Below are 16768 nucleotides of genomic sequence, written 5' to 3'. Positions count from 1 at the left end.
TTTTATCTCACAACTACTTGCACTCATTGTGTTCTGTGATTCAAATAAGCATAGTACTAACAGACTACTAAAGTAGAAAAAGTTTGTGAGTTTTCAGTTAGCAGAAGGAGTTTGGAGAAAACCGGTAAACTTAGAGGTCATAAAGGGAATAGAATAATTTGAGTATTTCACTGCCATGGGCATTCATACACTACAGTTTCAGTCACTTTGCTTTCTAATATCTTTTACTGATTATTTCTAATTCCATGTCCAGTGCTATCAGTATTTCTTAGATGATAAAATCTATAAATATATTTTTTTTCACTATGTTTTGTAAGGCCATGTATAGGAATTATTTTGTTTTCCTTGCAGAACTGAAAAAAAAAACCCTTACAAAATTACAGAAATTACAGTAAGGGACAGTAATTTAAGAATTACTAGTGAACATGTCTAGTGAAGGACAGGTATCCAAAGGATAAAGAGATTTTCTGTTTGTAAGAAGAATAATTTAGTCTGATTTCCAGCCTGATAATAATTTGTTATATTCAATCACCTCATTTCTGCACAGGGTGATAATGTAGAAAGGAAAAAAAGGGATCTCATGGGTTAGAATAAAGAATTGTATTACTTAAAATAATGGAAGCTCTGTAATCTCACAACAAACTCATTCAGATGAAGTGTATAGTGCCATTGCTTTAGTGATTTAATTTACTTAACATTGTTTCTCCGACTACTAAAAAACCCACAATCACTTATTAAAAAACTAAATAGATTTAATAGGAGTAATAAAAAAAAGTTAGAAATTAATTGTGTAGTATTATATTAATAAACTTGTAGGGAAAGCCCTTCCCTGAAGAGGAACATGTTGGAAAATTATTCACTGGGGATGGGGGGGGGGGGGCGGGAATTGGTTGGGGCAGGAAGATAACAGAGTACCAGGAATTTACTTTACCTTGAACCAAACTGTCACATCGGTTATTATAAATAACATGAGTGGTCATATATCTGCCTTCATAAAAAGTATCTTCTACAGATCAATATGTTCTATGGACACTAACATAAAGCCAAAATATGGTTAGTACATAGTGTTTAATGAATTTTGAGACAGTAAAAAAAATTCTCCATTATTTTGCTTTAAAACCAAGCAGCTATTAAACCAACTGTCTGGGTTTTATTTTGTAGGGAGCATTTAATTCGTAAAAATATAGAAAATAAAGTTTCAAATAATGATACCAGGATAAATATCTTTTGTCAAACCCAGATAATTAAATAGAAACTGAAAGTTATAAATATACTTCTTTCATCCCAATTTTTAAGACGATAGTGTTGCCAATATTGAACAAACAATATACCTTCACAAAACTGAAAAGTCAAGGAAAAAAACATTTCCTGAACTAAGTCATCTTTTAGTATTCTGCCCTGCATTTCATCGAACTTTTTCACTCCATCACAGCTCAAGCACTCATCTCCAAAGCATCTTATAAGCAATATACTTGATATAGGTACAGCACCCACTAATGTTTGCTCATTGCTGTGTATTTCCAAATTATTTTAGAGCTGACAGTCTTTCTTCTCTTATAATAAGGCAATTTCCACTTTTTGCTGTAGAACCAAGTATTGTTATTCATCTCATGGTCAGCAATATTCCCTAGTTTTTTCTAATAATTTGTTAACATTCACTTTGTTAAAGACTTACTAGTCGGCATATTAGATTAGGTGTCAGCAAAATGTACAATTTACTTTCCAAGGTCTTGATTTACATTTAAATGTGAATTTAAATGTAAATGTAAATGTAAAATGACCTTGGGAATGGTCACTGGAATTTGCCTTGACCTAACATTAATAATAGGGAAACTTTTGTGCAAGTTAGCTAACTTTGAAAGGATGAGTGAGCTGCTTAGTAATTGAAGCTACTCTATTTAGTATTTAACATTAAATCCCAGAAGCTTACAAGTCTGGTGTAGTCCTAGAGTAACTAAATTGTCTATTGTAATATGGTATCAGAGGTATAGTCAATCATTATATTGATTGAGTATAGTTAGAGCTGAGTTGATATTCTGAAATGAATATGAAAATTATTTATAAATCAATTATGTGTTTCTATTAAAAAAGGAAAAATATATTGTGTGATACAGGAATATTATAAAGACTTATAGGAAGTTTTGAAAAACAGCCTACTGAAGTGTGTTATGAAACCATGCCAGAAGAGTATATTTAAGACAACTTAAATAGATCAGACAAACTAATTCATGTCATTCCATGTAGTTTCGACAAGTCTTTCTTGTGTATGTATCTTTATTACTAGCTAAGATAGATTGACCTGTATTGTATTTGTAAGAGTAAGTTATAGCTATTTGTATTAAAGTTATTTGGCAGTCAAGTGACAATTGCCTAAACTGCTTTAGCCTCAAAGGACATATGAAAAGTCCTGTCACATACTCTCATCACCTAACTTAAGGGCATTTGCCTTAACTTTCAAACTAGAATATTCCTTCATTGCTGAAGTAGTATCAGTAGTGTCTCTGGAGCCTCAGTTCCCTGAATCACTCCCTGGAAACACAAGTCCCTAGATAACATTGTCTTCATTAAGGTACCCTAATCAAACATGATGTGAATGCAACGTGAACTCACGGTCTCTGAATTTAAAACAATTGCTAAAGAAGCATGCATAGTAGCTGGATCAGAGAACAGGGAGATGGGCTTAACATTTTGATAAATGTTAGAAATCTGGGTCCTTTGTGAGTTAAATGTTAAAAATCTGGGTCCTTTGTGACTGACAGATATTATGGTCTCTGGCAGAGGATAGGTATGTAGTCTGAAGAAGAGCTCTTAATCATCAGATCAGTTTCATCTGTCATTAAGTCACTTCACTTGGTTACACAAAAAGTGAGGACAAGTACTGCCTGTGGACCATGGTGAAACTACAATAGAACAAAGTGTTAGTAAGCAGTAGTTTATGGCAGAGGTTAAATGTAACAAAGGATGCTGAGGCAGATTAAAATTATAACTTTGAAATTTCTACTTGAAATTGTTTTAAAAGTAGGTTAAAAATAAGCTGTAGAAAGGGCAAAGAAAAAAATCAGCTGGATTTCTCCTACAGAATGTATTTTACAGTAAAAAATATATATTTTTTATGAAACTTAAATCATGGGAGAGAGAAAAATTCTTATTCAGGACATGCTGTCACAGATTTTATGATACTTTTGAAACAAGCATGAAATACACATTAAATTATGCAATTAGAAAATTCACATTAACTTCATTAAAACCCCCTTATACAACATGCATTTTCTTCCTTGACACTAAAAGAACTATGGCCATTTCACTGTCACTCATAAAAACGGCCAAAACGCTTTCTTTATTCTAGTGACATTGAGAAATGATCAGGGAATATTTCACAGGATGTTTTTACAACTCAGGATCATAATCCTCACAGTCTACAGCTTTGTGTGAGGAAACTGTCATCCTTGAAAAACTTTTATTAAGTCATAGTCAGTCAGTTAAAAAAAAAACAACAAACCAAACAAAAAAAAAATTCAAACAAAACAAATCACAAATGAGAATAAAGTAACAGGGGAAAACATAATCTGTAATTGTCCTCTTCCCCATTCCCACATCCCTGTTGCTATGATCCCTGCCCCTTAGAGAAACGCTCAAAAACAAATTCCTCAGCAGGAATATCTCCTCAGGCTGAGCTTTGTGCTGCCTTGACAGTGCAAGGGCTCAAGACTTCTCTGGTTTGTTTTAATCCCTGTGCTTGAGTCCAGTGACTGCTGGCTCCCCTGCTCCAGCTCTGGGAATGGCACCTGTGGGGAGGAGGTGACCTCCACCCCACCATAGACATGGTCTGACAAACATTTGCCCTTCGTGAGAAGTGGCTGAGGACCGCTGCCAGGCTGCAGCTGGGAGACTGGGAGAAGGAAGCAGATAATGACTTGAAAACATGTAAAAGTAGGCTGAGATAGACCCTTGACTGACAGGGGAGAAACTTCCAGTATGAATGTCACGCTTCCCCTGATGAAGACCTCAGGGTGCTGATGACTGACTTACTGCAAATCCTGCCTCCTTTTCTTGACGGAGAATGATATATTGCTCTTGGGACCAAGAGGAGCACTGGAAAACTGAGTATAATGCCAAAGTAAAAAAAAAATAGATAGCAGTAAGGATTTTTTGTATCATATTTTAGCGGTATTATTAATAAAGCTTTAAGTATTATTTTGGGCTATGTTATTATTAGAAAAATAGAACCATTAGGCTGTTAAAACAGTAACTGCACAAACAATAAATTCTTCTGTCCATATGTATGTATAGTCAAGTCCTTTAACATTTATGATCTTTTTCAAAGTAAAATGGCTGTAATTCACTGATTAAGCAAACCAACCATTTTAAACTGAAGCACCTGGATGTTGGAAGCTCTAATAAGTGGCTCCAAGCAAAACCACCTCATTCTTATAGCATCTCCTGTCCCACAAGTGAGAAGGGAAATCATTATGGCCTGTAAAGAGGCTAATTGGACCATTGGGTAAGGCAGAAAATGGAGGTCTCCTTTACAGGAATATGTGGAAAAAAACCAATAATCCCAAGTGCTCTACAGAGGTTTGGGTTTTAATCACTTCTCTTACCTCCCATCTTCCCACTTAAGTAGTAACAACTCATCCCCATCCCACCCCCGACCCCCCTCTGTCCCCCGTCCCCCCGATTCGACAAAATACATTCAAACAGAAAACTACTGCTCTTAATCCACCAAACACAATCTAGGGTAAGCACACTAAGCATTACTATTACAGAGATAATTAAAATACTGCCATTTCCTGTAGGCTGTGAATGAGCCACACTGATTTTCTGTGCATATTCAGATCAGGACCACAACATCCATCAGAATTTCTAAGACATCTTTTTTATTAGGGGGTGTATAAAAAGCACCTCTTCTAGTGAACCCTGGAGCCTGAGGACCCTCCTTCCCAGCTGCTGGAGCCCAGTACATCCAGGGATCTGGGAGTCCCTCTGTCCTAGACCAATGGATGTAGCTGTTGCTTTCTGCTTTGCAGGCTCAATGAGTAGCAAAGATGAACATGCCAGAGACGTACACACACAAAGGATACTAACACCTGCAGATACATAGACTGCCCACAGACAGGGCACTGCCTTTAACAACAACCGCATATACCACCACCAGAACTCACATAAAACATATGTACAAACAGACAAAACCCAGTCTTCCTCTGACTGATAAGAGTTGAATCTTGCTAGTGAAAACACACAGCCCCTTACTCTCTAGTTCAAAAGGACAGACACATTTGTGGACCCTTCGAATAGTAGCATGGGAACTCAGCTCACCCAATATTAATGCCCAATTCCCAGGATCCCTAAACACTGGATAGACTATCATGAAGTCTGCTAATGAATTACACATGCACACACACAGATGCGCCTACACACCAGGTTAAGGGAAAATACAAATGTTCTGCTCTTCCCGGTGGCTCGTGCCCGGGCACACAGGCCCTGTCAGTCTTGGTACCCTCTCTACTTCTTGATGCTGGGACTCTCATCTGCTGCAACTGGCACTAGGCGTGAGAAACACCATCACTCGGTCTGATACCAGTTGCTGGCACTAACTTCACTCATTGTAGACACAGATTCCCGCAATCTCCCTTCAGCTGGTGATGCTGAGACCCTCTCACTCCAGCTTCTGGCACCACAGACATTTGGGCCACTATCACCCGTGGTCTAACTCCAGTTGCGAACCTCAAAATCAGTCACTTTGTCTCTCCAGTTTCTGGCATCTGAATTCTCAGCACTCACAGATGGGAGGGGGGTGAGATTACATGGTAAAAGAGTTTAGAAAGGATTTAATAATAAGAATTGAATAGACTACAGTGATTCAGTGCAGGGCTCAGTTACAGAAGTGGGCTGACCAGCAACTTCTCACAATCAATTTTACACTTCCTCTGTACACCCACTCCACCATTGTTTTTCTCAGATCCCCTTCCTCTAAACATTCTTTAATAAGTCTAATGATGCAAATTCTGGTACGAATTGGAGTATGTAATTATAACAATAATGGCATGCCTAACGTTAGTGGTTTGTTATTCACATGTTAAAAATGTTCTTTCAGGAAAGAGTAAAGAGAGTTTTTAGAGCTCTATGAGTGAACTATACAACTAATAAAAAATGAAAATACATAACTGACCAACATATACTTTGTTAGTACAATAGATTCATTCTACCATAGTGAACACAATTTAAACAACACAATCTTTACTTATTTTTGATAAATGCTTGTAAATAATAATAAATCTAATATAAAATAATTAAAATATATTTTTACTTGCATCTCAAATTTACAGTAACAAGAATATTTCATACTTTCATTCAGATTATGTGAACTAGTTACTGCAGTGTCATACCTCATTTTGGAAAAAGGTATGTCAAAGTTTATTAAATCCTAAACATAACTTGCACAATCTCGGTATTATGTTTGTGTTTTCTGTGCAGAAGGATGTTTTGAATTTGCTGCCAGCATCACACACTTAAAATAGCATTTAAGATACAAAATTCATAATTGCACAACTTATCTTACCTGAGAACACAATTCAGCTGCAATGTAAAAACAGTAGAAAAATGTCTGTTTTCATAGAAAAATGTCTGTTTTCAAGTGGGATATTTTAGGTAACTTTTATTGGAATTGCTATAGTGTTAGCAAACACAGGATCACAGAAAGAAATGTAGATATAATCTAACCACATTTAGTAAGAAAATAATTGCAAAATTATACTGTAGATTAGTCAGCCACTCCTACTGCAAGGTATGCTGACATGCTATATACTTCCTGTTACAACAGGACCTGAGGATATTTATATCATAGCAAGTAAAAAGAGTGAAATTAATGAAAGTCTGCCTTGTCCCATGACACTTAGGCTCAGAAACAAGACAGTATTCTTCATTTTCTTTTGGTTAACTAAGGAATAAAAAGGGAGCTAACTCACACTCATAGTCTCTTTTTCTTCTTTGCCATCCTTACCAGCTACCTGGAGAGTAGATTGCAATGGTTGCTGCCATCCACTAGAGTTGAGTGTATTGAACTCTTTTCATGTCATTAGGGGTTGGGCTTTACTGTATCTGGGAGGGCGTTTCTCCTGTCTCCTCCCCTCCTTCATTAGGTCAAAATTGCAAGGAAACAAAAGATTTTTGTGGGGAAATTTTCAAAAACAATGTACCTGCACCATTTCAATGAGAGGGACAAGAATAAGGGTTCTAAAAAGATATAAACCATGTGTGGGGGAAAAGATAGTTGTAGAAAACTTTACTAATAGACATTTCTCCTTTGAAGAAAGGGGTTTTTCAGTTTTCTCAGAATGACGTTGACCATGATGCCCTCTACAGTGAAGGGAGAAAAAGGAGAGTAATATAAAACGGATCTACTAGGAATTTAGAATTAAGTATGTCTATCCCATTTTTAAAGCTATGTTTCTACACAGACTTAACTAAAATGTCAACAAGAATGTTCAGTCTTTCACTATGAAAAGAAAGATTGGCTCTTGGATCCCTCTAACCCCCTTATGGTTTTGTTTTGGTTTGTGTTTTGGTGTGGTTTTGGGGTTTTTTTCTTTTTTTTTTTTTTCTTTCTTTTGTTTTCTTCTTTTCTTTTTTTTTTCTTTTAACTCTGCATTTCAATGCAATTATTTGTTTATGATTGGCAGGTATAACTGATACCTCCAAGAAAGAGACATATTAAAAAATGTTACTGTCCTTGGATATTCAAGTGCTAGCTTTATACTTAATTAAAAGTATTTTAACTTTTTTTTACATTTAACTTTTTAACATTGTTAAAAAAAATCTTCTGTGTATTGCTACTTTTCTTATATTAACACAGTAAATCTCTGCTGTGAAGTACAAGGATTAATACTGTTTTAAGTTTGGATGCTATTCTAAGTCCCAAGAAAAAGTGTTTACAGTAGGATGCCTTTACAGTTTATGATTCAAGCTTTTCTCATGAAAGCATCTTATTTGTCCAGTATATCCTAAGTAAACAGATTAGCTTCTGAGAGTTGGGTTTTTTGGCTGTGTGGTGGGTTTTCTTGTTTGGTTGGTTTTGTTTATTTGTTTTTATCAAGACACACCAATAAATCATGAGATTATTGATTCTTTAAGTGACTTCTATATTTTTCCTAGCACATCTATTAAGAGGATGCTGAACTTATGAATACAGGTGTCATGATCATTCTAAATCATCCAGCAAGAGCTCTCTATTAGGAACTCTCAGTTATTGATTATGAGACTTCCTTTGTCATACTGCCAATAGGACAAAGGAACTCATGGATGGGATCTAGTCATGAAAAGACTCTATCATTTATACAGTTTTACTTCAGTACATGAGTATTTTGGAATGGTCACATGGAAGTCTGATTTCTTTATTTTACAAATCCTAATTAAAAAAAAAATCTGAGGAAATTACAGACTGTGCCACAATCATCTGAAATAACGGTTTTAATAAAGCAAATATTTGCACTACTATTAAAACACCAGAAACAACTACTATAAGACAGGAAACAAAGGCTTTTCTTACCTGTAAAGCCATTGTCACATTCACAAAGAAAAGTGTTTGGAGTAACATTGCTGCAGTTACCATTGAAACATGTATGTGGCTGGCACTGTCCAACTATTTCTGTACAGTTTTTACCTATTTAAAAGGGATAATAGGAAGATTGAACTTTAGTAATTTTTTTTTTTCCTGAAATGTCAAACTTACATTGAAGTATAACATTATATTTAATAGGTAGGTGGATTGATAGATAGGTATTTGTGCTAATGTTGGTCACTAATTTTCACCAAAATTACTGAAGTTCTAAAGTAAGGCAGAAAGATTTTCAGCTGCTGTAATACAAGCTACTGTGCTGAACCTCATCCGTCATAAAGTTACAAATTCACATAGAGCTTAAAAGGCAGAAACGCTATAAGTAGTGTTTGTTTCTTTTTGGCATTAATCTAGCTTACAGTTTCTTCCAGCACTGCAAACAAAAGATGTACTCATGTGTAGTCTGATTTGACTGAATTTTTCTTAATATGCAGCTTTCTGGAATACATTGTTTATGTTATTACAGCATATGGGTCTAAATACCATATAATTATGCTTGCCACTTGAATTGTTGCTATGACATTATTCACACTTCAACAATTTTTCAAATCTCTAATAGAACTTACATTATGTGAGGCACTTTTTTCCTCCCTTGCTTTTGTGTAGCCATGTCTGTAACATATGATGGTTTAATCTCATAGTCCTTTTTGTATACACACAGCTTATTTACTGGACCTGTATTGCCAGTACAAAATTATAGCATTATCCATCATTGCTCCATATAGGCTAACAGAATATTTTAAGCATTGTTTGTTGATAATGTTAAGCATGATGATAGCTTTTAACATAATTGCTTGTGAATCTCGCCATTAACTTAAATTATAATAGTACCAGAGACTTTTTGATATTATTTTCAAAGCTTTTTACATAGCCCACAGAGATCATAAAAGGAGTAGAAAACATACTGCATATCATCAATATTTTAAATTTTACTAAGATTTGAATAATTATAAAAATATTTTTCTGATAACATTGACTTGTTTATAACTGCATAATCTTCTATTTGCAAATGCATCAGTAACCAAATTATTATGCAGTTTAAAAAGCAATTAAAACTAAGCTACAGTAAACTTTAGGCAATATAACTATTTCTACGTTCTGTGAACCTCACTCGTTCCTGACTCATCGGTTTTGTTTAACAGCATAGCATCACTATTGTGAGAACACAGAAGTGCAGTTTATCAAAGGAACATTGCTAGAATTCTGCTCCACAAGTACAGAAAGAGCACCAATAATCCTTTATGTGATGTGAATGAATATTTCTGGTACTTTCTTAAGGATTCCCAAACTCCATTGATCTGATTGTAGGAACAATATACCCAGCATTTCCTTCATCCCTTTTATCTTCCTCCATGAAATAGACATAACAGTTAGATAAGAATGTATCTAATCATGCTGTGCTCTCTAGTAGTCCAATCTGAAACCCAGATTTGGTTTCTCCAATAGGTTTTGGGTAAGGACTGCAATATTTTCTAGACAGAATTAGGTGATTTTTTTCTCATTTGGAAAATATTTAATTTGATGATAACGGTGTGTTTAGCAAACTCCTTTACAGTACAAAACAATCTGGAAGAAAAGAATATTTTGTTTTGCTTGCTCTTCTAATTAAATGTTTGACTTTTCAATTAGAAACAAATTTTGATAAAAAAATTCTCTTATGTAATTTAAAAGTTCTTTAAACTGAAATGAAAGATTTTGTGGCTGGTTGAATGAAATGTTAATTTCAACCAAACCCTTTGTTGTTTTTCAGCAGTTTGTTTAGCTATTTCGGGGGACCTTACTCCAAATGACATGTTATTTGGTGTAAGAACTTGAAATGCTGAACAAACAAAAACATCAGTTACTTTTGTGAGTTCACAAGTACTTAGCTATGGCTCATGCTTAAGTGGGAAAGAAGCATGATAAGAACTTGTTCTATTTTTCCTCACAATACATACATGGATGTAAGCACGTACAAACTGTCTTGAAATGACTGTATGGTCTCCTATAAATGACTACATGTAAAAAAGACTCAGTGCAGGTGTGGTAGTGACAATGGACAATCAAATTATACAAAAAACTTGTTAACAATGTACTCACTGTATCATTATCCATTAAAGAAAATGTATTATCTATGTAACATTGATTCCTAGAGGGGAAAAGAAATACCTGAAAATTTTGGAGGACATGTGCATTGGTAAGACTCTCCAGAAAGTTCTGATTTCTCACTGCAGGAGGCATTGTTGTGGCAAGGTTTACTGGAACACATATCAAACTTCTGGCAGAATCTTCCAGAATACTGTGAGAAACAATGGCAATTATATGCTTTTTCCCAAACATGGCTTAGACATTTTCCATGCCCAGAGCATAATGGTGCGTTTGGAGACTGTTGGCAAAACTGCTGCTTCACAGTTACATTCAGACGAAGGCCTATGTTGCACAATAGCGGACCTCTCTTAGGAAGCTCTGCAAAGTAATGAGTTCCAACACCAAGCCATTTAGGGTCAACTTGGTGCAGTCCTCTTACTTGACAAACAAAAATCAACTGCTCTTGAAGAAAATCAGCTTTCGGGCACTTAATAAATTCTTCCTTGGAAACATTTACCAAATTCATTCCATAGGACTGAAAGGATGGCTCAGAGGAGATGAAAAGACTGTCACCTAATTGAAGCTGTAAGGGGCATATCTGAGGGATACTGAGCTCTTGTTCTTCTGAGATTTTCCCAGTAATACTTTTATTCATATTCCAGCATTCAGTGTAAAAGTCTGAGCAGAAGTTTTCCCTTGGTGTCCATTTTATTACACTAGGTTTTGGTTCAACTCGCCATTCAGCAGTCATTTGCCTCTCACATATTACCTGCGCATTTACGGTGCATAGTTGAAGAAAGCATGCTAACATGCAAACTGCTGATTTTGTAGTCATTGTTTCACCTGGCAAATAGGAGTTGTGTTTCACATCTGCTTTAGTACTGAGGATAGCTTCGGAACACTTGTTTCTCAAGGTTCATCTGTATTTTCCATGAAAGCCTAGGAATTCAAAGAAAGAAAATTATGTCTGTTTTCACATCAAATACAGTTTCATAGTAAAGCCTCATTACAAAACTAGAAAATATACAACAAAGCAAGGTCTACATCTAATTACACTATGTGAAACTAGAATAAGTCCAATTAACTGATCAGAACTACACCACTGTAACTGAAGTCAGATTTTTCCTATTTCCATTCCTGCTAAAGATTTTATTTTCATTTAGTACATTTCATTGTACTTGCTTATGAAAGAAAACAAGCTTAAAAGCAGAGTTTCCATATTCCCTCCCTCTGTTCACAAAAATGAATAATAACCAAGTTAAGGTACAACACCTATGACAAAACTGAGAAATAAACCAGAACATCTAAGCTCTAGTCCTAAGCTCTTCCGTAGATGTTTTCCTGATACTGAATTATCATTAATTTATGATAAAAGTAGATATTCTGAAGATGTAAGCATATGAATTATGGCTTCAATGAAGAAAACGTACAGATGCGTCATCACCTCTTTTATGTTCCCATGCAGTCAGCAAAACACTTAATTAAAACCTTAGTTTTCAAAATATATAGCTGAAAACCAAAGGTCCTTAATCATGTGCTTGGAGGTTTTGATGTGTCACAGTCAAAGCCAGCAAAATACAGAGTCCTACAGGACTATTTATTTTATAGAAAAGCCTCTTTTGACCTATCAGTATATAAGGCAATTTTTAATTGCATGGAGATATGTGATTACAGAATAGAAGGAATAACAAAATAAGATTATGAAGCTTATTCTTGGAGTCACACTGAAAATGATGAAAATATAACATGATGTTTAATACCTTAGAAATTGTCAGTAGATTTGTTAGTGACAGTTTAACTTGCCTTAAATACAATGTTTTTTCTCACTTCTATATTTTTTTTTTTTTGTCACTATATTTCCCTTACACTTTAAAATAGTGGCCTCTAATCTGACATTTACAGATGAGAAAATTATTGTAAAGAGTAAACAGTATCTTACAAAGGAAGCCATTTACTAAAAATAAACAATAGCATTTATATTTTGAGGTTTATTTACATTGTTTTCATTTTTACACAGCATATGGAATGATGTGGATGTGTATATTTCTATACCTACATATACCTGGTCTGTCTCTAAAGTGCACATGGATTATGATACTGCTTTAATTACATCATTTCTTTCAATGTCCTCCTCTTCCCCCGTGTACTTCAAAAATATTTTGAGGCATATTTTGGGCTATGCTGAAAGATCAAAGTAGGACAAGAAAGGTACTGTTGTTGGAAACCATGAGCTGGAGAATATTAAATGACTCAGTGAACTGTTGAAAATTATAGAATAATATCAAAGGGTTTAATTCAGTCTCTCCTATTGTCACCTAAATTGGGATGGAAACATCTAAAGTTTAGATTAGTAAATCACTCTGCATATGAACCTGTCCCAATGACCTTTGTGCAGCAGAGTGACCAGCACTGTTTAAGCCTCTGAAGACACCAGAAAGGTGTGGAGTACGACTAAATAGTAGTAAGAGTAACAAACTTGAGGCTTAAATTATTAAACTCAGAAAGTGTAAAAACTACATTCTGATCCTCCACGCAGAATAATTTTTACTTTAATTTAATTACTGAATCCTGATTTTGCCTTCAAACAGTTGAAGTACTCTAACCACCTAATGCCCCATCCAGGCACATATACTAATTTTTAATTCCTCTGTCTTTGTATTTCCACCCCAGGAGCTAATTCCCCATAGAAAAAAAAGCAAGAACATGGATCTGCAAGAAAACTACTAGCCTTCTTAAAGAATACTTATAGTCTCTGAATTTTGATACCATTCCATTATCTTCAGAATCTCATGATGTTTGATGATACTCGGCAAATAATATGCCATCAAATGTGCAGTTTTGGATCGTTTAGCATTTTTTCTTTTAAGTTATCAGTGTCAAACTCTTATATCCATTATAGGTACCGTTACACCTGTCACTATTTTCAGGAGTGGAAGTCTACGCTCTGTATTACTGTATATTTAGAAACCCTACATTCAGCAACCTCTTGACACACCTTTTCATAATGAGATTTTCTCAGGGGTTACTAAAACAGATATTTATAAAATGTTATTTTTCTTTTTAGACACTTCACAAAGAAAGCTATTGCATGTCTAATGCAGAAGAATTCTTGCCCACTTGTAATATATTTTTCCCTTCATTCATGTGGTTGTGCATAGTTCTGGTATCATATACAGGCTTCGGTTTCACTGGTAAAATGTGTTCTTTCACAATATTTGTATTTTAAAATAAGTAATCAGTAACATTATAACAGTTAATACTGTCTTAAAAGCAAAAATGAATCCCAAGTTATTTGCATTCTAGTCCAGTATCTTAAAGATTATTTTCTTTTCATTAATAAGAGTTATTAAATACTAATGACAAAAATAAAGTACATCTCCACAAAAGATATCAGACTTTAAAAACCTCTTAGAAGAAAAAGTATCTACCAAAGAAGATAATAAACCAGTAGATGTTTAAGAACATCATGTCACCATGTTGGGGCCAGGAATGAACCTCCTGCTGCCATGTCCCCACACGTTACGTGCACATTTTGTGGTCTGCCTGCCTGTATGTAAAGGCCAGGCCTGGTACGATGAGGCTGAGACCTTGGTTCTAACTGCCGTGAAAAGTGCTGAGGGAGATGGGGGTGGGTGGGTGGAGTGTGGTGTTCTGGGGGTTCCCCACCTTGCTCAGGAGCTGAATTTAGGCTCAGGCTCTCGTCCTTGGTCCTCACCTGGGCTGTGCTGTAAGTAGGCTGGTGCCTGACCTTATAACTTGTTTACCTGGGCCTCAACCATGACCCAAATATTTGACTTACTGGCCTGATCCCAGGACCTGTCTCCTCACTGTGGACCTGCCTGGGGACTGGACTGTTGGCTGGGTCTGAGTGCCATCCCCAGACCCACCCTATGCTTCTTGTATGGGTGCTGTAGGGTGGTGTCCCTTGGCACCGAGGTCACTATCACTCCCTGCTCTCAGCACCTCTCCCTTGCAGGACAGTTGACACTTGCTGCTCCCTGGGATTGTGATATCATGCTCACTTTATTTTTGAATGCATATTTAAACCCATCATATTTAAGTATTACTTAACATGTACACATAGTATAGGAAATGCTACAAATCAGTCTTGTGCAATTTGACTTCCACCCTCTGTGTGTTTTACAGTATGCACTAATTGTCTTGTTGACATACAAAGTTGTCTTTTGTACCTTTACATTTTTCATCACAAAATTCATAGTTCTTCGGAAATGATGCATTATTTAGGCAAATCCTTATTCTTTGCAAACAATCCTTTCCTTATTTACAATACACTATTCAAAACATAGAGATTTTTGAATTCTTAATTTGCTAATATGATTGTCTGGAATTTTGAACATGCTAGCCAGCGAATTTATCTGCACCTCAAAATACAGAATCCTTATTTATACCTTATAGTTATACTATAATCTATAGACAGGAAGTGTGGTGACACAGCCAGAGCTGAAGTTATCAGGGCTTTCTGATCGCTAGTACTTTACTTACCAATCCATAATGTATCTTTGTAGGCATAACGGTATCAAGCCAGGGAATTTTACATGACTAATTTATTGCTAGCTGTCATGGTATAACCCTGGCTGACAACTGACCCACACAGCTTCTTGCTTACTCTGCCCTGGTGGGACGGAGGTGAGAACTGGAAGGGCAAATGTGGAAAACTCACGGGCCAAGATAAAGACAGTTTAATAGGAAAAGCAAAAGCCATGCACGCAAGCAAAATAAGGAATTAATTCACTGCTTCCACTGGAAGGCAGATGTTCAGCCATCTCCAGGAAAGCAGGGCTTCATCATGTGCAGTGGTTACTCAGGAAGACAAACACCATAACTCTGAACATCCCCCTGTCTCCTTCTTCTTCCCCCAGCTTTTTATTGCTCATCATGACATTATATGGTATGGAAGATTCTTTTGGTCGGTTGGGGTCAGCTTTCCTGGATGTGTCCCCTCCCAACTTTTTGCACCACTCCAGTCTACTTGGTGGTGGCGTGTTGTGAGAAGTGGAAAAGGCCTGACTGTATGTAAGCACTGCTCAGCATCCCTGCTATAAAACATCCCTGCAATATCAACACTGTTTCCAGCACAAATCCAAAACATAACCCCATACTAGCTACTATGAAGAAAACTAACTCTATCCCAGACAAAAGCAGTACACCAGTCAACATAAAATTCTGTTCAGTGATGTTATTGAGAAAAGGAATCACACAAATGATGAAACAAATGTACATAAACACCTATTACTTCCACACCCAAATGTCTGTTTGAAGTCTGTCCCAATTCTTTCAGGGTGGTTGTAGGGGGTTGGGGTGTTGTATGTAGCACAATTTTTTCTGCTGCTCTGTGCTTAATGAATTCCTGATGCTCAGTTCCTTGATGTTACGGCCCTGATATGGGTTGCCAATGGCCACAGTCTCTGAGGATATGCCCTATGTCACAATATGCCCTATGAGGATATACTCCTGTGGCATGGCATGCCCCCCGCAACACGTCTCCACCCCCAAGCAGTTACCAGTGCCTCTTGTACATATACCTGAGCAGTGTCATGAGCTCCTCTGGCTTGATGTCTTGATTTTCGTAAAGGTAGGTTTTCCCACCACTCTTTAGGTTGGTTCCAGAGCTCTCAGGAGCCATCCATGAGGAACAGAAGGTGGCTCATGTGCTGATCACACTACAGCCCTGCTACTGAAACCCAGTCTTGTGTGCCTATTAAATCCTATACAGCTCTCATTTACTTCACTCACAGTTTTGTGTGCTCAACATGAACACATACCAGTGTAAGGACTAGAAATGTGCCGAAAAGGTAGTCCAAAGAGTCACAGGAGTGAAAAAGATGCTAGAAAAAGTGTGTTTTGTCTCAAATGCCATGGTTTCACCTAAATAATAATAATAAAAAAAAATGTTTCAGTTGTTTTCTTTATTGTAGTTCTCTTTCTAAAGATCATGATGAAGCCCCTGATTGTAATGTGACCATGGCTGTGACCTGCTGAGGTCAGAGGGGCTGTGAGTACAGGACACTAAAGACTAATAGGAGATTACAGCTACCATGTACGTTGGGCAAATACCTCAGTACAGCA

At 36.3% G+C, this 16768-nt stretch overlaps 1 protein-coding gene across 1 annotated transcript in view; it reads right to left on the bottom strand.

The window, feature by feature from the left end:
• The window catches only part of EYS (eyes shut homolog), an 873960-nt gene extending 862346 nt beyond the window's left edge, over positions 1 to 11614 (bottom strand). The window contains exons 1-2 of the mRNA XM_027809136.2: positions 10763 to 11614; positions 8546 to 8659 (exon numbers count right to left, since the gene is read on the bottom strand). Of these exons, the coding sequence (XP_027664937.2) occupies positions 8546 to 8659; positions 10763 to 11516 (868 nt within the window). The 5' untranslated portion in view covers positions 11517 to 11614. The remainder of the gene's footprint in view (positions 1 to 8545; positions 8660 to 10762) is intronic.
• Positions 11615 to 16768: the final 5154 nt, after the last annotated feature.

This window comes from Falco cherrug, chromosome 6 (genome assembly GCF_023634085.1).
Source record: "Falco cherrug isolate bFalChe1 chromosome 6, bFalChe1.pri, whole genome shotgun sequence".
Lineage (NCBI taxonomy): Eukaryota > Metazoa > Chordata > Aves > Falconiformes > Falconidae > Falco > Falco cherrug.
The sequence above is the reverse complement of the archived record's forward strand: the minus strand, read 5'-3'. Positions and strand labels throughout refer to the sequence as shown.